The sequence below is a fragment of the Malaclemys terrapin genome, chromosome 2 (genome assembly GCF_027887155.1).
Source record: "Malaclemys terrapin pileata isolate rMalTer1 chromosome 2, rMalTer1.hap1, whole genome shotgun sequence".
Taxonomy (NCBI): Eukaryota; Metazoa; Chordata; order Testudines; family Emydidae; genus Malaclemys; species Malaclemys terrapin.
In genome coordinates, this window is record NC_071506.1 from 267,271,454 (window position 1) to 267,298,159 (window position 26,706).

At 42.6% G+C, this 26,706-nt stretch overlaps 1 protein-coding gene across 1 annotated transcript in view; it reads right to left on the reverse strand.

Annotated features, from left to right (window-relative positions):
• UBE3C (ubiquitin protein ligase E3C) overlaps positions 1-26,706 on the reverse strand; it is a 178,164-nt gene that overhangs the window by 9,711 nt on the left and 141,747 nt on the right. The window contains exons 19-22 of the mRNA XM_054021103.1: positions 26,123-26,335; positions 7,912-8,100; positions 7,733-7,799; positions 6,120-6,250 (exon numbers count right to left, since the gene is read on the reverse strand). Coding sequence (XP_053877078.1) covers positions 6,120-6,250; positions 7,733-7,799; positions 7,912-8,100; positions 26,123-26,335 — 600 coding nt within the window. The remainder of the gene's footprint in view (positions 1-6,119; positions 6,251-7,732; positions 7,800-7,911; positions 8,101-26,122; positions 26,336-26,706) is intronic.

Genomic DNA, 26,706 nt, shown 5'->3' on the forward strand with positions numbered 1-26,706 from the left:
TGCAAGCTTTTTTTTTATAACAAACTCTCATACTCATTTGACTTATTTGACTGCTAATAACACTTAGCACTTACAGTACATAGTGCTTTTCATCTTGAGAGCACTGTAAAAACATTAATCATAGGCTACCACTATATGAACACTCATGCCAATAGACATTGCCTATTCCCTTTTCCGGTATTCATTTACAACTTGAGGGCACCTATAAGGGCCTTAGCAGCTAGCACTAGATTGCTGGGGCACAGTTATGAGCAGCCCAACTTCTCTTGGGTGGCTGGTGAGCCCCATGATGCCAATGGCATACCCTACTTGGTAGGGGGCTACTGCTAGCCAATCCATGCACCCCTCAAGTGCTGGAACTGGCTGGTGCTCAGTGCTGGCCACATAAAAAAAGCAATATTTTTTGCTGTACTTCCTACTGCCAGAGTAGCTGAGTGGGGCGTGGCTTGTAGTTCAGTTCTATAATTAACTCCAACTCCTTGCTGATGTGTTTGATCATGATGCCCTTGACATAGCTATTCTAGCCTGCCCATTCTCCTCTGGCACAGCACAGCCCCCGAGCTGCTCTCCTGCCTTTCACACGTGACCCAGTTACACATGGGTTCTAAAGCCTCTCCTTGAGCACTGACCTCTTTGGATTCACATCTTTTCTTACATCTCATAGGCTGCTTCAGTGCTTGGCCATTCTGTACCTCCTGCTTTTGCTGACTGGTCTCCCTCCCTCCCCTTTGTTAGAAAGGCAAGTGGCAATTTGGTGCATTTCTCTCTCTCTCTTATTATGTTTCTTCCTTTGGTGTATGGCCAGTTTTAATTGTGTCCTGTCCTCTACACCATAGGTCTCATCTCCTGTGAGTCTAATCTCTGCTTTCACTGGCACCATCTGGAGTGGTCTTGAGACTAGAATAATGTAGCAACTAATTTCCCATCCATAGGTGCATACAATTGGGGATATTGACAGCAGTGTTTGAGGGCTTTTCAAATAACTGACCATATATGAGGAGTCTCACTGGATAACTTGCTATCATCCTGGTGTGCTTGAGCCCAGATCTGAATACAACAGATGAGGGGGACAGCCCAAGACCACGCATGATATGAGTTTCAAATGATCACACATTGTCATTATCACATACTGTGTAGTATATGCCACATGTATGGGTAAAAATAAAGTAAAATAAACATTTTGTAAGTGCAGCTAGTAATGCTGCTTCTCCTTACAGTTTCCCAACACTTCCCACTATACGACCCTGCTTCAGTTACTTATAATTTAGCATAAATGGTTAGTTTGGCAGAAATTTTACATGCTGTGTATAACATAAGAACGGCCATACTGGGTCAGAACAAAGGTCCATCTAGCCCAGTATCCTGTGTTCCGACAATGGCCAATGCCAGGTGCCCCAGAGGGAATGAACAGAGCAGGCAATCATCAAGTGATCCATCCCCTGTTGCCCATTCCCAGCTTCTGGCAAACAGACTAGGGACAGCATCCCTGCCCATCCTGGCTAATAGCCATTGTTGGACCTATCTTCCATGAATGTATCTAGTTCTTTTTTGAACCCTGTTATAGTCTTGGCCTTCACAACATCTTCTGGCAACGAGTTCCACAGGCAGACTGTATCTATCTCAGGCTGAACGTTTTGGAGCGTTTCAGCCACAATGGTTCAGCCATTGCTGAGAACGAGGCCAGGGAAAATTATGTTGTTAAAAAATTCTTACAACCATTTTGTTAAGGTGTTCTAGTATCACCATGCCTTAGAGAAAGCCCTTAACATTTAGCAGAGTAGTTGCCCTGGTATCAGTGATGTGCTTTTTGCTTTCTCCATGAAAATATGCCAGAATCTGGGCAGTTACAAGCCTCTGAAAAATCAGTTTTCACATGTTCAGTAGAGACTTAAGTTTGGCAGATCAATTCTTTCAAGATACCGTCTGCACTGAGCATGCTACAGCCCAGGACTGAGCAAAACTTTTCCTGCAATTGCTCCTTCTAGCCCAGAGGTGGGCAAACTACGGCCCCCGGGCCGGACCGTCCTGCCTGGTCCTTGAGCTCCCGGCCGGGGAGGCTAGCCCCTGGCCCCTCCCCTGCTGTCCCTCCTCCCCCGCAGCCTCAGCTCGCCATGTTGCCAGCGCTCTGGGTGGCGGGGCTGCGAGCTCCTACCGGGCAATGTGGCTACGAGAACCGCCGGCTTGCTCCGGTGCTCTAGACTGCGTAGTGGCGTGGCTGGCTCCGGCCGGGTGGCGCAGCTGCCAGTACTGGTGCTCTGAGCAGCATGGTAAGGGGGCAGGGAGTCCTGGGGGGCAGTCAGGGGACAGTTGAATAGGCATGGGAGTCCCGGGGGCCTGTCAGGGGGCAGGGATGTGGATAGGGGTTGGGGCAGTCAGGGGACAGGGAGTAGGGGGGGTTGGATAGGGGTTAGGGTCCCGGGGGGGGGGCAGTTAGGGACTGGGGGTCCCGGGAGGGAGTGGTCGGGACAAGGAGCCAGGGGGGGAGGGGGGGGGTTGGATGGGTTAGGGTTCGGGGGGGCAGTCAGCGGGTGGGAAGTGGGAGGGGGCGGGGGCCAGGCTGTTTGGGGAGGCACAGCTTTCCCTACCTGGCCCTCCATACAGTTTCGGAACCCCAATGTGGACCTCAAGCCAAACAGTTTGCCCACCCTTGTTCTAGCCACATCTGGCTCTGGAATTGGGAACAGGGAGACTCTCCTGCACTCTCAATGCTCCCCTGCTACTGGCACTCAGGCAAGTGAGGAGGAGAACGCAGTCACAAACCCATGCAGAGAGGTCAGGGGAAGCAGAGCCAGTAGATGTTGGATAAGGAAAGAGGTGGAGGAGCTGAAGTGGGGATGGGTTGATAGAAGCAGTGAAGGACAGATGAAGGGCACAGCGGAAGAAGGGTCTATATAGCCATTTGAGAACACTTCCCTGCAGAATATGGAACCGAAAACAGCGGTCCTCAGTTTTCACATTATTCTGCTGTCAGCAAAAAGCTGTGAAACCCATTGGCAAAGTGTCTCCCACCTCCGCCTCTAGTGACTGGATCCACATAGCAGATGACAACTTACTACTGTTATCAGTTAACTTGATTACTTCAAGTGTAAGAGGTATATGCTGTGGATCGAAGCATCTGAACACTGCTGATGACCCAAGTTAGGAGTCAATATGACTCTACATATGGAATGTGTTTTTTCCAGATGTTTTAAAATTAGGAAATAACATAAAAAAAAAAACCCATGTTAGGTTGCAAAGCCAAACACACAAAAGTTAGGAAATCCCAGAATTAAGGCTGCTTGTTCAACCTTAATTTAACCCTTTGTGCATCATGATACGGTCTTTAATTACAGGTTTCAGAGTGGTAGCTGTGTTTGTCTGTATCAGCAAAAACAACGAGGACTCCTCGTTGTTTTTCTTTAATTACATGATCACATAAGTTTTCCACAGGATCCTGGCCTCATTCAGTGCGCAGGGTTGTATAGTGAATGAGGCAACCGATTACAGGATTAAGGAAATCCTCATGATTTCATGATTAAAGAAATTGAATGCTACCCTAGAGAAGTAGATTCCTTACCTGGACAAGTCCCTTAAAACAAACTTTTCACAGTTGGTCACTAATTGTGAGTTCCTCAGGTTTCCAATGTGAAACACCTGGTGCCAGATCTGCAGAAGTGCTGAGTACTTACAGCTGCAACTAAAAATTGACTGGAGCTGTGCTTTGAACACACAAAGTGCTATAAAAATGTGAAGTCGTTTGAAAAAACCAAGTGCTAGGTGTCCCAAGTTGAGCACTGTAACAAGGGCTTCTCCCCAGCTTAAGGACTCACTGCCATGACCACAGTCCCTTTTATGCAGTTTTACTGTCCAAACAATGTCAAATCAACTAACATACAGTTCCTCAACTTACCCCAGGCTACAGCTCTCAGAGGTTTTCACCCTTTTAGTTCTCAGGTTCCTTCTGCTTCCCCTTCAGGGAACTCTGGCAATCCTGCTGCTCCAGGTTCCCTAGTCCCAGAGAGCAGGCAGTGAGGGCCCCTTTTCCACTCTCTCTGCCCCTTTCCTGACTGGCTCACAGCTTGACTCACCCAGGCCCGCCCTCTCTATACCTAGGTGCCCTCTTTTACAGCTCAGCTGGGGTCAGGTGGCCAGTCACAGGTGCACTGGCCCTGCTCCCTCTTAAAGGGCTAGTATCACTCTGTGACAAAACTCTCAAAATTAATGGAAAATTTTGGCCTCTCTCTCTTAGTGTCTCAGTTCCCCAGCTGCAAAATGGGGAAACCAACAGCACCATCAAATCTCATAGAAGTGTTTGGAGAATAAATGTATTAATATTTGTGAAGCACTCAGATACTACAGTGAGAGCATCACAGAAAAAATGTCCACGAGGAAATGAATAATTCTATATTCATTAGAATTATTCACTTCCTTGTGGACATTTCTAAGATGGGGCTTGTATGGAGTGCCTGGAGCCACACACTGAATGGTGATCAAAAGAAATATTAAATAATTACTCATTCACTGAGTGGGGCAGAAGTCCTGGGGAAAAAATAGTATGTGATCATGTAATAAAAGCCCGTATCATAATGCATACACACAAGAGGACTGAATTAAAGTTGCACAGGCAACCTCAATTCTGGCACTTCCTAACTTCTTAGTGCTTGACTTTGAAACCATACAGTTCTTTTACCATAGGTTTTTTAGATCTAATTTTAATATATCATGTATGGTGAAAGTGTGCAGAACTCCAAATATATTTTCCTCATCTCCATGCTGTTGCACTCATCTGAACTGCATAATATTCTTATTTAAAATAATGTTAAAAACTGCTCTAGAAATATTTATTTAGCGAGAAAATTATCTCACTCACAACCCTAAATAGAAATAAGTACAGATGTTTTGTAATCTAATAGTGATAAGAACTGCAATACTTGACACAGAACTTGCATTCATCTGCCGTTAGTACATATGCCTATATTTATCCAGTAAACATGAAAAATGACTTACCACTCCATTGCTAGTTAAATATAACCTCAAATTGCCTTATAATGTGAAATGTTATTAATTGTATAGCCTAAGAGTAAGTTAATTCAGCAATACATCTAAGATAAGAGCGAAAGAGAGCAATATATCAAAGTGTTATTTGAAAGTGATTGTCTGCACTGATGACTGTCTATACATTCCAGATAGGCACAGATTTGTATAATTTGTTAGACAGAACAGTACTATAGTGCTTGACAACATATTTACTATTACTGTACTACTGCGTTGACATTCAACCGTCTATTCTTTACAATATATTCACTAAAGACAAGCACTGAACATTCCCAAACTTCTAGAGGAATTGGAATCCAAAGCCAGATTTAGGTCAGAATTGCTTCTATTACAACAGAGCAAACCAAAACCACTGGTCTGAACATCCCTGAAGACATTTTAAGATTGAGATCTGCACAGACCCATCACTAATATTTACAAGTGGCAGATAAAAATTTTCTCCACATTCAGACTCTATTGCAAATAGCAGTCTAAGAAAAGCTACTTGTTAGCACAATATTTGGATGATGGGTAATCAAGTATAAGCAGATAAATGATATTCAAAAGGAAACATGAGAAATATGTTCCTGGATTCAAATGCTGATGGGTTTTAGTGAATATTGATATATCCTAAATCCTCTTCTGTCTATTTCTGAACACATTCAAGCTAAAATCAATCTGTTCCCTGAAACTGATGGCAATGCTGCTTTATGTACACTATTAATCGAGATGAGATGCAGTAAAAGTAGTGCAGCAAACATCCTTCACAGCAAAGTACAAACATTTTTAATGATGTTAAAGTCCCACTACCCACCTAAAGGAACTCTCCAGTCAGAATGCATGAATCTGAAATAATGTTTCACAAAAATATTTGTAAGCTATATGATTAACTATACTCATTTTGCACATTTGCAAATGTTTAAGTAGCAATTGTGGTTATAAACAGACTTTTTTCTTGCGTTTTCTTAATTCCCAAAGATATAAATGTCCATATTTTAAACCAGCCAGTTTGTTTCTGTGATAATTGGATACTACTAGTAGTCTGGACAAGCACTCTAATCAAAACCATGTAATTAATTTTAATCAAAATTCAGCAAGGTGTGTACCTTAAAACCCAACAGAGGAGGTCGAGAACAGCTTGTTACAAACTTGAGTAGTTTGCGTTTCTCTTCATCAGTGAAGCTTTCCACAACTCTCCAAAATATTTTAATTACAGGATGGTCTGCAGTGTATCCACCTATAATACAATTGTAAAACATTTTAAAAGAAAAATCAGTTTTATACAATACGCAAGTAGACAAACTATTTTTAATTTATCATTTTAGAGACTATCCTATCAGTTCTAGTCAGGTTGAAAGAAATTAAAAGCATCATGCCAATTCATCTGATTTGCTGTTCACTATCACCTGCAGGACTCTTTGGACATTAGTTTCACAAACTTCTCCCTCCCTTAGTATCTGTGTTTTGCATCATTTTCTTCCAGTCCTATTAATTGCACTTTTCCAGGATGAATCTCATTTTAAAAAAAATTCTGGCTCCCTTTGCAGTAACACTACTAGTAACAATTCTTTTAAAGGAAAGTAAAAATAATTGAAAAAAATGAAAAATGATAATATTGAAAGCCTACTGACAGCAATAGCTAGGATATTCAAAGGTAGCCATTTATACAATCATAATATGCTTTTATATGGCTATAATTGAATATTCATTGGTAGAAAGAAAAAAGATTGATTGTACTTTGGTACTAATGAATTGACAATGCACAGAATTGCCATGCAATGTGTGATTTAATTTGTCTTTTTATAATGGAAGAACATTTCACTGCACAAAATACATTCCTGGACTTGGGTAAAATCATAATATGCAAGAAAACTTCGCTGTGCAGAATACTGAGGAAAGCATTTCTTTATGATTAAAATGGAGATTCAAAGAATTACTCAGAAATAAAATACTTTTAGCGGACTTAAAATATTAATTCAAGACATCTTTTCTGAGATGGGTATGAGACAAATGAGCATGATAAATGGGTTTGAACCAAATTTGTTGAGTCATTTTCACAACTGATTACGCAATAATTATTATAAAGAGGTAGGACAGAAAGAGTAATGGGAGTGGGTGAGTATGACTGTATATTTCCTATAAATCAATATACCCAGGAAAGGGTGAATATAATACAGACAAAATCAGTTTTTAAAATGTGCATTGACATTTATGTATTGTCCAATTCTGCAACCCTGAGCAAAGCCTTTCACTGAGGACTAGTGTTTTCAATGGGTAGCTCGCAGATTAAGGGCGGAAGAATTATCCCTTCTTGACTCCTTCAACGGTAAGTATCTGAACGCGTTGGTTGAAACAGAAATCTAAAGTCACTTGGGTCCTTATTGTCAGAGCTGTTGAGCCTCCCAACTCCTATTGAAGTCAATGAAAACTGCAGTGCTCACTTATTTATACCTAGGTACCTAAACATGGGTTTATCTGTGTAACTCTAGTTACCCACATTTGCTAAATCTGATCTTATTTTTTCCAACCCTCTTAAATTCAAGGAATCCAAAGGCCTCTCATTTTGAGAGCCTTGCCACTGACATCAAAAGGGCAAGATTGGGCTCTAGCTCCTCTTCTAAGATGATGCTTTAGGATGAAAACGTAGAGAATTTTTTTTTTAATTCTTTATTTGTGAATCAGCCATGATAGCTCATTTGTGTAGTTGTGATATACTTGCCTGAATAGTTTGTGAAGGATTTAAGGTCATCCAGACTAATGGGAACCTGGGCACCAGAAATCAAAACCTGCATGTGGTGAAAATTAGATGATTAGATTTGAAGTAGAAATTGAACAATTTTTTCAGTTTTGAAATCATTATTAAGCAAACACTTCTCCAACATAGCTAAATAGAAGTACCTGTATTTCTTGCTGATCAAACATCCTAAGACATTCGAGGTTAACAACATTGGCAAGACCCTGTCGAAATGCAAGGCAATGTTGTCTAATCTGTTTGTTTAGTCTGTAGTCTGCTACAAGATGGATGTAGGCTATTCTGTTTGCACTGGTGACAGGAATATCCTTTCCACCTGGCTTCAGTTCAACCACCTGTAAACATAAAAATATGTATTTGTTCATAATCCTGGTAAACACTAATTCTATATATTGCACGTAAATGGAAAACTTATGCTTCCAAAAATGAGCCACAGAAAACTCAAGGACATGACTTACATACTTGAAAATAACAAACATATTATAAAATCATTGAAATTGGAGAAAAGAATATCATGAGGCTGTATTACTACATATATATATATATATATATAGGAGTACAAATTGTGGTATAAGATATGAGGTATCACAGGACCTGATTTTTCAGCCCCTGACCTCCAGTTGTACTTGTGTAAAACTGGGTATACATACATATATACACACCTGTGCCTAATTACCATAAAGTAATTGGGGCTGGGAGGTGTCAGAAACTCCACTTCTAAGAAGAATGTAGGTGTAAAATACTAAATAGAGTATTATGAATCAGCTAGAGCAGTGGTTCTCAAACTTCATTGCACCGCGACACCCCTCTGACAATAAAAATTACTACATGACCCTCAAGACCAAAGCCTGAGCCTGCCCGAGCCCCACTACCCCAAGGGGGGGGGGGGGAAGGGAAGGAGGCAAAGCTGAAGCCCAAGTGCTTCAACCCCAGGCGGGAGGCCTGTAACCTGAGTCCCAATACACAGGGCTCAAACCCTCAGGCTTTGGCCTCAGGTGGTGGGGCTCGGGCTTCAGCTTCGTCCCTGGGCCCCAGCAAATCTAAGCCACTCCTGGTGATCCCATTAAAATGGGGTCGTGACCCACTTTGGGGTCCCGACCCACGGTTTGAGAACCATTGAGCTAGAGACTGGTGGCAAAATCCTGAGCCTGTTAAAGTTCATGGGAGCTTTGCCATTGACTTCAGTGGGGCGAGGCTTTCACCATGGATATTTATCCCTAGGAACAGGAGTAGCTTGCACAAGTGTATGAATCTCAGAGTTCCCCTCAGGAAGCAGTTAAAAAGGCTCAGTTTGGCTGGACTGTGCTGTTCTAGCTTAACTGTTTGGTAAAGAGAACACTGGTACTAGTGCATTCTGCAACATCACATTACAATAAGGAAATCCCAATTCCTGCTGGCCAAAAGTAACGATTTTGATATAGGCCTGATTTAGAGAGATGTTGAGCACCCACAACTCTAACCTAAGTGAATGGGAGTTGTGGGTGCTCAACATTTCTCTACATCAGGCTTATATCAAAATTGTGAAGTGATGAAAAATTATGGGCCTGATTTTTCAGAGATGCTGAGCATCCACAATTCCAACCTAAGTGAATGGGAGTTGTGGATGCTCCGCATCTCTAAAAAAACAGGCCCATAATTTTTCATCATATTGAAAAGAGAAGGTTACTCACCTTGTGCGATTAATGAGGTTCTTCGAGAGGTTTCCCCTTGTGGTGTGAAGTGCGTCCTGGCGCCGTTGATTGGAGATTTTCGGTAGCAGTGTCTGGTTGGGGGTGCGCAGTAGCAGTCTTGTGGCACTACTGGTGCCTCATCTAGCACGCGCACGCCCCAACCCCTTCAGTTCCTTCTCTACCATGGAGTGTTTAGCTTGTACTCTGAAGTAGAGGGGAGAAGGGTGAGTAGTGGAGCACCCACAAGGGGACACATCTCGAAGAACCTCAGTTACTGCACAAGGTGAGTAATCTCTTCTTCTTTGAGTGCTGTTCCTGTGGGTGCTCCACTTCAGGTGAATGTAGAACAGTGCTTTCATGAGGACAGAAGGGACTTTGTAGTTGAGTTCGTTGCTGAGGCTAGTACAGTGAGGCCTAGTCTTGTGTCTGAGCTTGAACCGAGAGTAATTGCGTAGTGGTTCGTGAATGTGTGTTCGGAGGCGCAGGTGGCTGCCCTGCAGATGTCTAGAATGGGCACATTGTGGAGGAATGCTATGGAGGTAGATAAAGCTCTTGTCGAGTGGGCTCTGATGCCCGGAAGGACTTCCGTGTTGTGTAGTGAATAGCACATATAGATATAGTTGGATATTCATTTAGATAAACTTTGCATAGATATGGCAGAGCCCTTTGATCGTTCTGATGTCAACACAAAAAGTCTAGGAGATTTTCGGGAGGGCTTTGTTCTGTCCAGATAAAAGGCCAAGGCACAGCAAACATCTAATGTGTACAGGACTGTCTCTTGAGCGTTAGTATGTGGTTTTGGATGAAATGTAGCTAAGTGAATTGATTGGTTGAGGTGGAACGAAGACGATACTTTGGGCATAAACTTAGGATGTGTTCTAAGTGTTACTTTATCCTTGAAGAATATTGTGTATGGGAGGTGAGCCATGAGAGCCCCTATCTTTTTGACTCTTCGTGCTGATGTACTGGCAACCGGGAATGCCACTTTCATAGATAAGTGAAGTAATGAGCATGTGGCTAATAGTTCGACTTTTGAGAACGAGATTTAAGTCCCATGCTGGCGTAGGTTCTCGGATGTCTGGGTACATGTTCTGCATGCCCATTAGAAATGGCTTAGTAATCGGGTGAGTGAACATTGAGGTGCCGTCTACCTGTTGATGGAAGGCCGTGATGGCAGTGAGATGAACTCTAAGCGAGCTCATAACAAGCCCTGAGTTCTTTAAGGATAATAAATATTCCAGGATTAGTGGAAGTGGTGCCTGGCTTGCAGATATTTGTATGTTCTGGTACCATAGGAAGACACTTTTCCATTTTTGGAGGGAAGCAGCACGCATGTTGTGTTTCCTGCTGTTTAACAACACTTGTTTTATTTGTTCTGAACAGGTTAGTTCATCGTGGTGGAGCCATAAAGGAGCCACGCCTTCAGGTGAAGTTTTGCCGGGTCCAGATAGAGGACTTGACTGTCCTCCTCCGAGAGAAGATTCCATAGGCAAGGGAGAGTGAATGATGTACAGCTCGCCATGCGTGTCAGGTAAGGAAACCAAGTCTATCTGGGCCATGTCAGTACTATGAGTATTATTTTGGCCCTGTCGGTTCATATTTTGTGTATTACTCTGGAGATTAGCGGTATCGGTGGGAATGCGTATAGGAAAGAAGCGTTCCATTTGAAGCATCCCCTAGGGATCGTGCTCACGAGCAAAACTTCGGGCATTTCTTGTTTGCTGGCGTCACGAATAGGTCTATATATGGGGATCCCCACCTGTGAAAAATATGATGTGTTATTTCGTCGTTCTGTTCCCATTCGTGTTCTTAGAAAAACTGTCTGCTTAATGTGTCCCCATTATGTTCAGCCAACCCGGGAGGTATGCTGCTGTAATAGTGATGTGTTTTATGCACCAGTTCCATAGTTTTAAGGTCTCTGTGCATAAGGAGTGGGAATGTGCTTCACCCAGGTGGTTTATATAGAACGTATACGCAATGTTGTCCGTCAGGAACCTTATCGTTTTGTCTTGTATAAGAGGGAGGAAATGTAGGCATGCGTTGCAGACCGCATGTAATTTGAGCAGATTTATCTGTAAATGTGTTTCCGTGGGGGACCACGTGCCTTGGATGGTATACTTGTTTAGGTGAGCTCTCCATCTGATCAGTGAGGTATCTGTTGTGAATTGTATGGATGGCGGATCCTGCTGAAACGGGATGCCTAAGCAAACATTTATTGGGTTTGTCCACCATCGTAGTGAATGTAGAACCTCGGGGGTCGGTGTGAGTCTTTTGTTTAGGCTGTGCTTTTGTGGGATATACACTGAGCTCAGCCATCCTTCAAGGCAGCACATGTGTAGCCTGGCGTATTTTACAACGCAAGTGGTGACTGCCTTATGTCCTAAAAGTTGTAGGCAGGTGCATGCAGACACCCATGGGCTGCCTGAGACCACCGATATGAGGGAGGTCATTGCTATGAATCGGGGCATCGGCATTGATGCTTTGGCCTCCACTGAGTCCAGGTGCGCTCCTATGAAGTCTAATTGTTGTACAGGAGTTAAGGGAGATTTCTTTTCGTTGATTTGTAGCCCCAGGGAGTGAAAGAGAGAGATGGTTTGTCGAGTACCGTATATACTCGTTCATAAACCGAATATTTTTGATAAAAACGTGACGCATCAAAGAGCAGGGGTCGGCTTATAATGAGTTTAAACTTTATGAAATCATTGAATTGAATTCTAATACATTGTTGTTTTGTTTACCTGGAGGGGCTCCATGCCTGCAGACACACCAAGTAAACAAAACGTTCCGACCTGCCAGCAGCTTACCCTGATGGGCCAGGAGCCAAAGTTTTCCAACCCCTGAAATATAGGGTCGGCTTATGAAAGGGTCATACAGTTTTTGCTATTTTTACCTATCCATTTGGGGGTGGGGGGTCAGCTTATAAACGAACGGGCTAATGAACGAGTATATACGGTAATTCGTAATGCCTCTGTCAGTATGGTGCCTTTTAGCAGGCAATCGTCTAAGTATGGGAATATCAATATTCTCTGTCTCACAAATGAGCATCTACCACCGCTAGGATTTTGGTAAACACTTGTGGAGCCTTTGACAGTCTGAATGGCAGAGGTTTTGTCCCACTGTGAATCGTAGGAATCATCTGTGAGGGGGATGGATGGTAATGTGGAAATACGCATCTTGTAGGTCAAGGGCTGAGAACCAGTCCCCTTCTTCCAGCACAGGAATGATCAAGTTCAGTGTGATCATTTTGAATCTGTGGGTACAGACAAATTTGTTGAGTTTTCTGAGATCTAGTATGGGTCTCCACCCCCATTTTTCTTTTGGGTCAGGAAGTAATGGGAATAAAATCTCTTCCTTCTGTGCTGTGGTGGAACTTGTTCCATGGCCCCTAATTGTAGATGATGTACTTCTTGTCTCAATAGATGCTAGTGAAAAGGGTCCCTGAAGAGGGACAGGGAAGGGAGGTGGGTAGGTGGGACGGAGGTAAAGGGGATGGTATAACTTGTTCGAATGATCTCTAAAACCCAATGGTCCATGGTGATAGAGGCTTACGTTTGGTAAAATGGTCAAAGCCGATGACGCTGGTGGTCGGGGAAAGTCAGTCAGACCCTTGACCAACGTTTCAAAATCGCATCTTGTTTGGTGGCGCTTGGGATGTCGCAGCCTGAGATTGGTTAGGGTGATGTTTCTGTGGTCTGTGCCTTTGTCTCTGATTGTCATATGGTCTCTATTGGCACTGCGATGTGTTGTCCCTGTTACGGTTGTAAAGCCTGTTAGGGAGCGTGTAGATCCCAAGGGTCCACAGTGTCGCTCTACAGTCTTTCATGGAATGGAGGACCTCATCCGTCTTAGCAGAGAAGAGCTTTTCCCTATTGAAGGGAAGGTCTTCTACCTTGTTCTAAAGTTCCCTTGGGATACCCAATGAGTGCAACCATGATGCCCTGCATGCAACTATGGCTGTCACCGTCGTGAATGCTGTTGTGTCTGCCACGTCAAGGGATGCCTGCAGCTCTGTTCTAGCAATAAGTTGGCCCTTGGTGATGATAGCCTTGGAAGTGTTCTTTTTTTCCCTCTGGAATATCCTGGACGAAATCATTCAATTTGGTATAATTGTCGTGGTCATAGCTGGCAAGTAACTCTGTGTAATTGGCCGTGTGAAATGGAAGAGTTGATGAAGATTAAACCTCTTTGCGCTCCAAGAGGTTTAATCTCATCCAGTCCTTCTCTAGGGGCGTGGATTTGAATTGAGATTGTTTGCCCCATTGGTTAACTGCCTCCACTACTAAGGTGTTAGGTTGTATGTGTGCGAAGAGGAAATCCATATCTCTATTTGCCACTTGGTATTTCCTGTCCGTATGCTTATTGTTTGGGGGGGAGGGGAGGGGGAAGTGTGGCACGTGTTTGTCACACTGTTTCTGCAGGTTCCATCAAAGCGTCATTTATGGGCAATGCTATCTTCGTCATGGAAGAAATGTGTAAGATCTTGAGGAGTTGGTGTTGTGTCCCTGGTATCTCCTCAAGAGGAATGTTCTGACTCTGTGCCACCTGTCGGAATAGCTCTGAAAGTGCTTTAAGTCATCTGTAGTAGTGGGAGGCGGGGGCATAACTGCTTCATCAGGGGAAGAAGAGGAATTGTGAGCTGGGGATGTCTCTCGTTCTGTGGTCTTCTTCCCTCTCCTCTGTTACCTCAGAAGGTTTGGGTACTGATGTCGTTGCAGAGCGTATGGGTTTCCTCTGAGAAGTAGATGGTCTGTGGAATTGAGACCTGTAGGCTGCCCATGGGTCCCATTGCAGCAATTGAATGGGAAATGGCATGGGAAGGCACATCCATGGGTTACGAGCCATGGGAGCAGATCCCTGGTATTCTGTTCCCATGGTCTATAATGAGGTTCAGTGCCTGCTGGGGAGGAGTGTCCAGAAGAGAAAACTGCCTCCTGTGTATCATCCTCCTCGAAAAAAAAGTTGAACAATAGGAAATTCAGGTGCCATCAGTACCAGAGAGCAGACAATGCCAAGCAGTGGAGATCCGGGTGCAGAGGACACTTGCATGTTTGGTGAGTGCATAAGGGGAATCGGTGCCGACGTATACAATGCTGTATCCTTCTGTGCCACCTCTTTACGTGGAAGCGAAACTGATGCAGACTTTGTGTGTGTAGCCTTAGGTGCTGCGGATGCAGGTCTCGGAGGTTTTGCAGTTGGTGCCAATGAGCTCAGTGCCAGAGGGGACGCCATCACAGGTGGTTAAGGTTGTGGTACTGTGCCCTTTGCAGGGGTAGTTGGTGCTATGGAGGAGGATGCTGCTTTGTGCCTGCTACTCAACTCTTTTATCCTGCAAGCAGAGGTCCTGGAGCAGCCCAGTGCATCAAAAGTGCTTACTCTGGAGGAGGTCGGCACCGCGGGCAGAGATCTCACCAGAGACCGTTTCTTTTATAACTGTTCTCGGCTCGGTGGAGACATGGCCCTTTTCCTCGATTTTATAGAGGTGTTGGCATTTAGTCTGTCCATGGAGGATGTGTCCGGGGAGTCCCTTGTCGCAGTTTGTCCGGGGTCTGATGTTGGAGTGAAGGCTTTCTCCATTAGAATAAGTTTAAGGCAAAGATCCCTATCTCTCCTTGCTCTAGCTTTAAGATTGTTACAGTGAGCACACTTCTGTGGTATGTGTGACTCACCTAAGTATCGGACACAAAGGGAGTGACAATTGGAGATTGGCATCGTGTCCTTACATGAAGTGCATTTTTTAAAGCCTGGGGAGCCAGGCATATTTGAGACGCCCCCGGTGAAAATTGGGGGACGGGAAATGAAAGTTTGTTTTTTAATCCCTATCTAACTAGATTTAATTAACTCTAACTATACTAAGTAACTAACAGATTGTTAATAAACAAGGGTAAAAACTAAGCTAACTTAATCTAATCTTATTGGAAGGTTTACAGTGACACCGCTAATGGACTCCGTCTCAAGCCGAGGACAGTTGAGAAGGAACTGAAGGGGTCGGGGGCATTCACGTGCTCGATGAGGTAACAGCGGTGCTGTGAGACTGCTACTGCGTATGCACACGCCCGACCAGATACTGCTACCGAAAATCTCCAATCAACAGTGCTAGGATGCACCGACACCTGAAGTGGAGAACCCACAGGGACAGTACTTGAAGGTTTTGTTACTGTACTAAAAAATCCTACAAATAAATAAGCTTATCAAACTACTTTGGCATGCAAAACTATTGATTTGCAAATGGATATACTATATTATCAGTAAGATATAAAATGGGTTCCAGTATGGATGCTGAAATATTCCAAATACAGCAGGATTGAAGTAAGGCCATTAATCTTTTAATATTATCCTTCACGAAAGGAGAATAATTTTGCTGAACGAGCAACCAAACAGTGGTGATTGTTAGGGTTGGGGATGCTTTTAGAAACTATCTGACTCTAAGGTTATTCCTACATTGGGGCTGATGTAATTTCCAGCTTGGATACACATACACACACTAGCTCTGATTGACTGCGCTAAAAATAGCAATGTAGCTGTGGTGGCACAGGCAGCAGGACAGGCTAGCCACCTCGTTTATAATCTCATATGAGACCCTAAGCATGTATTCGGGTGGCTAGTCTGTCCTGCTGCCTGTGCAGACGCAACCACACTGTTATTTTTAGCATGCTAAGTCAATCAGAGCTAGTCTGGATATGCAGGGGCTGGACTAGATGACCTCTCGAGGTCCCTTCCAGTCCTACGATTCTATGACTACCTGAGCATGAAGTTATACCTGCAGTTCCAGTGTAGACATACCTACCCTAAGACTAGATCTACACTTGGAGCTGGAAGGTGCAATTCCCAACTCACACAGACATACCTGCGCTAGCTCTGCTCAAGTTAGCATGCTAAAAATAGCAGTGTAGCTGCAGTAACATGGGCAGTGGCTCAGGCTAGCTGCCGAGTACATACCTGGGGGTCCATGTAGGAACGTACTTAGGGTAGCTAGCCCAAGCTGCTGCCCATGCTACCATAGCTACCCTGCTATTTTTAGAACTCTAGCTCAAGCAGAGCTAGTGTGGATACATACATGTGAGCTGGGAACCTCCCTCCCCCCCATCTACGCTTCTAAGAGAAGATGTAGCCTAAGGTTATGTCTATGCTACAAATAAAGGTGTGATTGCAGCAGTGGTAGACACACCTATGCTTTAATTTAGTTAACACAGGTAACAACAGTGAAGGCTTAGTGGCATGGGTTTCAGCACAGGCTAGCAACAAGAGTACATATCCAGTGTCCCCACACGAGACTTGTACCATGGTCTTTAGCCTGTACTACCCCATGATGTACAGTATTATTGTTACCTGTGCTAGCTAGATTAAAGCTAATATAAGTATGCCTACCTGTGCTATAATTGAACCTTCACTTGCAGTGTAAACATTCCCTAACCATTTTAAAAGTGTTTGATTTGATAGGTAAATTCCCTTCTGGTACACAAATATTTTCCAGACACTACCCTCCACTGCATTTTGAACTGGTGCTAGTGGTCACAGCTTTGGACACATAGGTCCAAAGAGTTAATAAAAATGGCTTCTTTATGTAATATACTATCTCATGCTATAAGATGTTCTAGTACTACACACAATGAAGAGTGCTAATATGATAATCTGTATAGCTTTAGCAGCATTATTTTTATTGATTCATAGATTTTTAAGGCCAGAAGGGATCATTATGGTCTGATAGTCTGACCTCCCGAACAACATATGCCACAGAATTCAACCCAGTTATTCCAGCATCTAGCCCAATACATTTATAGTTGAATTAGAACATAGTTTTTAGAAAGAGACAATCTTGATTTAAAGACTTCACATATTGATGAAGTATTTACCACATACTTTGGTAATCTGTGCCAAGGTTAATTACCCTCACCGTTAACAATGGGTGTCTTATTTCCAATTTTAATTTTGTTGAATTCAGCTACAAGCCATTTGATTATATCTTCAGCTGCTAATCTAAAGAGGGCCCTCGTTAGATACTGTCTCTCTATGTGGGAACCTACAGACTGTTATCAAGTCACGTCTCAACCTTCTGTCTAATAAACTAAGTAGATTGAGCTCTTTTAGGGTATATCTACCCTGCAAGAAAACAACTCTCAGAGCCTGGGTCAACTGACTCAGGCTCGTGCTATGGAACTAAAAATAGCAGTGTAACCATTCCTGCTTGGGTTGGGGCCTGAGCTCTGAGACCCACTCCCCTCGCTAGGTTTCAGAGTCCTTCTCAGAGTCACTGCTTTATAGAATACAATTCCTAATCTTGAAAGTATAGCTTACATTGCATTTGGCCATATTAAATGTGTGTTTGTTTGCACCCATCTTGCAAAGGTGCTTTGTTCGTTTTAATAAAGACCAATAGATGTCTCATGACTTTTTCAAATTCTGTACGTAAACAAATCTTTAGCTACTATTCCATTTGTGTATCACTTTTTCTATTAGCTCTCCTCTTCCCTAATCTTTACTACAAGATAGTTGAGATCAATCAAAACACTTGTGCTAGAGCTCCCTGAATAGCAATTGGCAGGGCATCCTTTGTGAGGATTCCTTGAATTTGGAACTCACTCCTGCACTTGGTGCACCAGAGCCTGGATTTGTTAACCATCCCGGCATGCTGAAAAGCCCAACTTTTCCCCTTCTCTGTTCAGGGCCGTGTAGTTTGAAGTGGATATAGTTATGGACAGCCCTTTATCTAGATTTACACTGTAATTTTCAGTCTATGAGCTAGGTGCCGAGCATGCTGCATGGGCACCTAGAGATGTATTTTAAAAATCTAAATAAATAAATGTAAAAAAACCAGAATCCTGGTTTCCTAATAAGTTCCCTGGCTCCTATTTCTTCTTTAACTGCAATAAATAATCTTGCTTCTGACACAGTAACATTTCCATGGCAAACAACTGTGATACCACAGACAAAAGTAAAGACATTTGCTTGAAAAGAAGATCCTTGGAGATTTTGCTAACTACATGTTCCTAGTATTCCAACCAACAAGGGATCAATTTTATCTGTACTCAAACAGTGGGGTCTTACTCTGTGACTGGTAGGACTGATTTGACAGACATACAAGGCACACGATGCCAGGAAGACCCAAAGATATTTTGCACAAGGGGCAAAGTTTGGGCTGACAAAAAGGTTTTCGTGGATATAGGTGTAGTTTAGTTTTAACCCATCCTTTATTTAGTTAGAATTTCAAATGGGACTACTGTAGACCTGCCACTCAACTTTGAAAGCTATACTACTCGCCTGGGTGTATATCAGACACCCTCCATTAGCAATAACATGATAGCCTGTCTTAAAGATCTATCAGCCTATGTTGTTGCCTTTTCTGTCTGTTCAACTTTTGCCACTAGATGGTGCAAGATAACAGTGTGGGTACTTATGTATGAAGTCTCAGTGGAAAGCATCTCAAAAAGGGCACACTTACAGAAACGGCTTTAATTTTCATTTTGAATATGTCAAAGTTAAAAAACTTCCAAAAATCTTCCTAAGTACTTTAAGAGGTTCTTTACCAAAACAATACATTTAAACTTCAAAAGAAATTGGTCTGAAGAAAATCATTACTCTGTGGATAATAGGCATAATATACAATGTGGGTTCAGTAGGTTAAAAGAACTCTATTTCATGTATTGAAACTGTGTGCTTCTTTAAAACGATAACAAAAAATCCAAGTGGAATAAAAAAAGAACAAAGCCACCAGTTTAAAACTATCAACTGATAATTGATCTCAGACATTTATCTCGATAAAAGTTCAATACCCCTATGTAATGTGTTTTTTAGAGAGAAAACATGTTCAGGGGAAAAAAACAACAGTTTGCTTAATTCACATTAATATTCCTACAGGTAAAGCAAAAACAAAATTCGAAACTTTCATTTGTTTTATGAAGCTAGACACTTTGAAGGTGTGAATAATTATTTTAGATTTGCCCCCCAAACTTTTTTTAAGTCCATCGGTGTAGACCTCTGAATTATTTCCTCATGTCTGGAACTGGCAATAGAATTGCTCAAGTGAGCATAATTCAATTCAATAACAATATGGTATGCCCACTGCAAAGAGATTTCCAGACATGTTAAGGAATGGCACTGAAATAATTGAGAGATTTTACTTTAAAATACAATTATGAAGGCTCAGTGAACATCATACAAATAGTCCAATGGCAGGACTAAAAACAGGATGCTACGGTTATTAAACTGAAGTTTCCTCATGTGGTTCTATATTCCAGATCAGGCCTTTGGGATGTCAACTACAGTTTCAATTAAAACTGAGATACCATCCTGCCTGAAACAACCCCTTCCCCTCCGTGTTTCTTAAAGTGCTCAAATGAGAACGTCTGGCTTTTTATGTGCTTTTCACATAAGTATAGAAGCTTCTGAACACTTACCTGCTGGGAGGCCATAGGTCAAACAATGAATTTTATTTATTTGGATGAGACTTTGTTCCTTGTTTGATAGGTTTCTTTCTGAGATCCTGTATTTCATATTGTTCTGCGTACTGTAAGTTAGTAAGCCTTTCTTCCAAGTGCCAGAAAGGAAAAAAAGCTCTGACTTCTGGTGCATAAATCCAAGAGCAAGACTCTCCGAGTTCTCTGAGGACAATTTGTGGTGCAAAAAGGCCTTAAAGCAACTGGAGGCAGCTGGTGGAGAAGTCCCCCTGCACAGAGGAACTTTCTGCTGGTGTAAATCTGGCCCCTCCACCAGAGATGGTGGAAGAAAGGGTGTTTGGGGCATTCTGGGGGCAGAGAGGGGATATACATATTTTAAGAAAGGTAAATGTCCCCTCTACACGTCGTCGTGAAGGGAGGAAGTGGTCATCTTAAGTTAGCATTGTTGGATTTGCAGGGGGTCAGGTAACCTAAGGTGGATCTTTCTACCTCAGTTCCAATCTTACCAGAGAGCTATGAAAGAGCACTCTCTGAGGGTATGTCTATCCTGCAGCTGGGAGTGTGCTTCTCAGTGGTGGGTAGCTCTGGTCAAGCTAGCATGCTAAAATACTTGGGCTAAAGGGGACATGGTCTGAGTTCAGTCTAGAGGGTCAAAGCCGGAAGCACCAGTCTGTACTAGTGTGATGCTATAGAGTCAGGCTGAAGTCGAAGATGATGAGCTGCATCAGTTCAGTGTCAAGGGAGTCAACCATAGTAGGTTTAATAGACCAGAGTCAGGGAGAGGTGTCAGGACTGGAGCAGGGAACCATGAAACAGAAGTAAGGCTATGTATCAGGAGCAGGGCTGGGGCCAGAAATCAGGAGCAAGGCAAGATATCAGGAGTGCGCAGCAAGGTCTGTGTGCAGCAGCAAGCCACCTAGTTGCACAGACAGACTACAGGTGTTTCCCCTAGGCCTTGAATAGTGTGCCTGGGCCAATCAAGGAACAGAGTAGGTTCTGCCAGTCAGGACCTCCATGGACAGAACATCCAATGGCGCTTGATCCCATAAGGCTCACAGTCTTATAAAAACAGTGCTCTGTCAGAGCCATTGGGTGGTGGTGTGGATGCAGCACTCAGTGACCAGCTCATCCAGGTTCTAGCCCCACAGAGCCTCATACCACTGCCCGCCCTCAAATGTTGCCTGATCAGGCTTATCAGGATGGGTCCTGTGAAAGGCCTCCAACAGTTATGGGGCATGAATGTGACTGGCAAACACTCTTCAGGGCTGTATTCCTCCCAGTCCACCAAGTACCACAACTTGCCTTGTCTGAGTTTGGAGCCCGGAATGGCATTGACAACATACTCTTCATGACCCAGGACCTTAAGAGGCAGAGGTGGTGGCTATACATGACCAGATAACAGGTTCTCTGTGTGCAGGTTCAGGAGCGAGATGTGAAAAACAGGATGTATTTTAAGGGACTTAGGTAGCTGAAGTTTAAAGGCTACATGGTTAATCCACTAGCAGATCTGATATGGCCCATGATATTGGTGATCCACCTTGTGAGACAGCCTGCCCATATGGAGTGGTTGGAGGATAGAACACCTTTTGTCCAGTTGTGCTTTTCTTTTTCTGACAGTCCACATGCTTCTTATAGACTTCCTTCGTTTTGTTGAGTTGACCCTTCAGCTGCTTCTGAATGTGGTGAAGTCATTGGACCATATCAGTAGCTGCAGGGTTTTGGGAGGCTGTCATCAGTGCAGGATGGAACTAGGTATGAAACTTGTAGTTGGCAAAAATGGAATGGTGGCAGAGTCACCTGTCTTTATGCTCCGAACCCTGGACCTAACCCCCCGACCAGGCTAACAAGGTAATCAGCCTGCTGACAGGAGAAGTCTTGGACTGGTTCTCTCCCCTGCTGGAGCCAGATGATGTGATGTTGACAGTGTTGGGGATCCTTCCTCCAGGCCTTCTCCACCATCTTCAGTGATCTCCATCCTACGCACATGGCCAAAGCCATCCTTGGAAGCTCTGACAGGGTCAGGGCTTGACTATGATCCTATGCAGCACATTTCCACTGGCAGACATGGAATCGAGTGAGGCAGTCCTACTATACCAGTTCTGAATTGAGCTGAGTGAGGAAGCCAAGGACAAAATTAGCCCACATGGAGCCTCCCATGGGCTTGGAAATGTACACTGACATATGTATCTGGATTGATAACCAGCTGCATGAGTGTTGAAGGAGAAAGGAGGGGCTGCACTGCCACCATGCCCATGCCCCACACTGCCAGCCCAAAACCAGACTCCTGAACCAGAGGCAGCTGACCATCGACGAGAAGAGGCGATTCTGATGCACTAATTTGTTCCTTTTCTGTGGCGACAGAAGCTTTCATAGCAACTTCTGAGGCCTCAAAATTCTTCCTCAGAGAATCTTCTGTCACAGCTCAGAGCACCTGATTCCCCCTTGATGGTCCAGCAGGCTCCTCAGCCATCACCTCTCTTGGGTGAATACATGTCTGTCTCTCCCTTGGGACTGGGATATTTCCAGGTTGAAGACTTCCATTCCTACACTGTATTATTCCCCAAAAGTTGAGTGCCTAAGCAGGCTTGCTTCGCTTCTCTCCTCAGTGATGGTAATCAGTGTAATTCCCAGCACATACAAGTTACCACATAGTTCTTTCTAAGCAAGCACTTTTGTTCTTAAGGTAAAAGCATTACAAAGAAAACATTCGAACAACAAAAGAACCTACACACATTAACAAAGCTTCCAGAGATCACCTCCAACTAGGGCTCTGGTTGGTGATTAGTCCTTCAAACCCCACACACGGGGTATTCCTGTGATCACCAGTTCATAACAGTTTTTATTCAAAACTAGCCACCAAATCTTGTATGATCTCAGTGGGCCAAAGACCCTCCAACTCTTCCCTAAGGACTGGGACCCCCCCTTGGACCAGCAGTGCTGTTTGTCTGCTGGATCAGAAAAAAAGACGTGAGTCAGTTTTAACTCAGGCTATTTAATCAAACATTCTCCCTTTGTCTGTTGGTTCCTGAAGAATCCAGTCTGAACAAGTAGATGCAAGCCTCTCTCCAGACGCTGCCAGCTCTCTGGAGGTGCTGCCTAACCACCCCATACTGAGCTTAGTTCCTGGAAGGCTGTGGTCTCCCCTCCTGTGGAAATACATACACCATCCACAGTACATAAACATTTGCATTTCTAGTACAATGAACTCCTACAAAACTTAATTCAATAAGTTTTATCCAAGATATTGTCATATCTATCATACCTTCTACCCTGTGTGTGGTCTAAAAGGGGAAAAAGTCTCCTTTAGCTGGAAGACTCAAACTCTTAGCAAAACAAATGACGGAGTTCACTTTCCTTATTGGACAAAGAGGACTCTGAGGAAGAGGAAAGAGTTTTCCTATTTTTTTTTTTTTAAAGACTGTTTGAACTTAGTCTCATCCTTATGTTCTGAGCATTTTACAAGAGTTTTTAGTTTATTAGCTGCCAAACCAGGAGTTAAAGTACAGAAAGAATTAGAGTCAATATACATAGCTATTTGGGAGGAGCCTTTTCCCGTGAGACTTTTATTACTGGCTGCCATTTTGTGCACTTGAGCCCCCAGTGAAAAACCAGGCCAGTGTCACTGCAGGAGCTAGCTCTTTATCAGGAGCTACTGCTATTTCAAATGGCCTGGTACAGTGTTCCTTCTCCTAACTAGAAATCCTAATGAGTGCAACCTCAAGTTGACTGAAAGTCCATGAGAACTGAGAGCATTTAACACCTTGTTGGACTGGACCTAATGTGTTGGTAATAGAATTCCAACCTCTCTTGCTGATAGAATCCTTACTGAAAGTGACTTTCACTGTAGATAATGTCTGTGCCACAGCTGCTGGGTGGGCACTGTTATGAAGACAGCTATTTACAATGGTAGATTTATGGTGCATTTATTAGGCACTAATTCATTAGGAACTAAAGTGGTTGTTTAGCTGAAAACTAGAGATAATGTACACTCGACATATAGTATAAATTAAATACTCAGCTCTTTTCCAGACAAAGTGAATTAGCCTTACCTTAATACAGTTAATTAGTACTCAATGCTTAAGCAAGCTCTGGTGATCAAACACAGGACAGAATGTATTTGTCTATATGAGGTTTATTAGCATACTAAAGTAAAACTAGAAAAAACCTCAATACTCAAATGCAGAAGATAATTAAAAAATCAATTAGTCCTGCAGCAATTACACTAAAATCCAGGGGGTCTCATTCTTCAAGGCTAAAATGTTCTTTATCCAAGTATAAACAAGAACACTCAATTTTAAACAACCTGACAGAATTTCAGTTAGTTACTCAGAAGTGCATTTTATGTTCAACCTTTCTTTTAAAGATATTCTACAATTAACAATCAAAACCCTTGTTACTATTAACTGCACCCCCTTGGTAGAGAATCTGAATTCAAACTGCTTGACAAGAATGCACTTGGGTATAATTTTTTTGTATTAATAGTTAGAGCTGGCAGCATCTCCATCAAGAAGAATCTTCCTCAATGCTCCTTCTGGCAGCTTTTTGTTTTTAATCTCTCCAGCTGCTTGTTGCTCTACGTTCTCCACTGGATGTTTGGCTGACTTTCTGAGTACAGATGGACCAGATGTGTTATAATAGATCAGAGACTGGAATCCTTCCATGAAATAACAACTTTTTGAATTGGGTGTTGAATTGGTTTTTGTCGTATTATTAAAACCTCAATTTTTAAATGCTCTGAAAGGAGTAATTCATGCTATTGGACTAATACTTAAAACAAAACAAATAGCAGCTTATTATCACAAACACTCATGTTTATAAGTAGAGGCAACCACTTTGCATATCTGGTGACCTTAGCAACCAAGTATCAATAAGTGATAAAACTAAGTCCACTAACTGGACAGTTCTAAGGCAACTGCAAAACACTTGACATGAACATTTGTAGATGGATACAATTGAGAAAATGATTTCCCATACAACAGTATATTGGATCACTGCTTTCAATTTTGGATGTTGTTATACAGACATGCATAACTCACAAATCTCAGCATATTGATGTGTAATCCAGAAATAAATGTTAATGGATTACATTTTACATGAACTATTATTTATGTTAGAAAATTGGCCACCTTTCAATGTGATTTATGATCCCCAAATTTGAAGATATTACTTTAAGAATGTAACAGGGTGTCAGGTTCTAAGATCCTGCAAAAGGAAGAGAAATGGATGATGGAACAGTAGAAACAACAGCAGCAAGATTAAGCAGTACGCCAAAAGTACCAGAACCCAGACTTGCTGCAAGAAGGAGCACTGGAACCAAGAGTTACAAATTCCCGGAGTGGCTGCTGCAGAGGCTCATTAACCGTTTCATTAGCCAGGCTGCCACTAAACTCAGGCTTTCCCTGTCTGAGCTGAGAAATGAAGAGGACCCAGCGATCTACCTGGTCACTATTTAGTGAAAAACTATGAGGCTTGCTACATCTAAGTGTGAAGAAGGGTCCCAAGTTATCTGTTTGGCCTCCTTTCTTATAGAAGAGGTACAAGCTAACATCAGACCCTGAAAGAGGATGCTGCTATATATTACAAAACTGTGAAGACTGCTATTTTGGAGCGATTATAAGTAATGCGGGAGATGTAAAAATACCATCTATCTTATATAGCGCTTTTCATGGGTAGATCTCAAAGCACTTAACAAAGAAGAGCAATCACTCCTTTGCTTAAGCTTGAGAACTAAAGGATATCCTGATATTGGAGTGTTAATTGAAAAATCTGCATGAGAAGCATGCAGATAGACTGCTCTTGTGATTCTGCTGCTGTTCATAGCTTTGCTGTTCAGAACCTTGTGGGCAGCAGTGAAATTGACAAAAATCAGGTCCGTTTCCAACACTTACTACTTGGGGAAGATCAGAACAGCAGAAGACGCAGCATTGGAGATACTCAGTGAGGAAAAATATACACAGCATATTAGGAAGTATTCCTACTATTATAAAATACTTTGTTCAAGAAATTGACTAGGATATTTGGGGCAATTTACTACTAGAACTATCAGACTTTTTATCAACAAATAAGCAATGCTGACACAAATGAGAGTCTTTTTTGTGTTTTTGATAAGTATAGGATCGGTTATTATTTACTCCAAATATTGAAATAGTCAGAATCACTGTGCCTCTTTACTTAAAGTTGCACAAACAGCACTTGTTACACATGTGCCTTATCACTTTTACATCCAAATACGAATGTAGTAGGGAAATTAATGATTAACTTGTCAAGCTGGGAAGGGGAAAAAATGCCACACTTACCTGTGCCTCCCCCAGGTCATTATTCACCACAGTAAAGTTTAGCCCAAGTTCTTCTACATCCCCTTCGTAGCTCTTGAGAAAAAGCAAATTTTTGTACATTTCTGGATCTAATGAAGCCAGATGATGAATGTCCACATCAGCACTTGTCCCCAGCAACTTTGAGAGGAAAAAACTAGCAAATGGCAGCTCTACCAGCATATTTTCATACAGTGCCTAAGAATAAAAACAATTAAGAAAACTACATTAGCGTTCATTATGGGTACTACGAAAGTTATTTTTAATATCTATCATCTGTTTCTTACATTTCTGTAACTTTCCCTTAATGTAATGTCTGAGTAGAACCTCTTGGTGTAAAAATATCCATGTACTGTATCCATTTACATGTGCAACTGTAATCTGAAATTTTAACAATCCTGCTATTGAAATATCATGCTTTAAAACTTTACAAATAAGTTATCTGCCCGTTGCAAAAGCCATGGCATTTTCACACTCTTTCTAACATATATCGACACTATGACTATAACAGTTGCTGGGAACCTGTTAGACACCATCATTCATTTACAAGAAAAACAAGGGTTATCAGT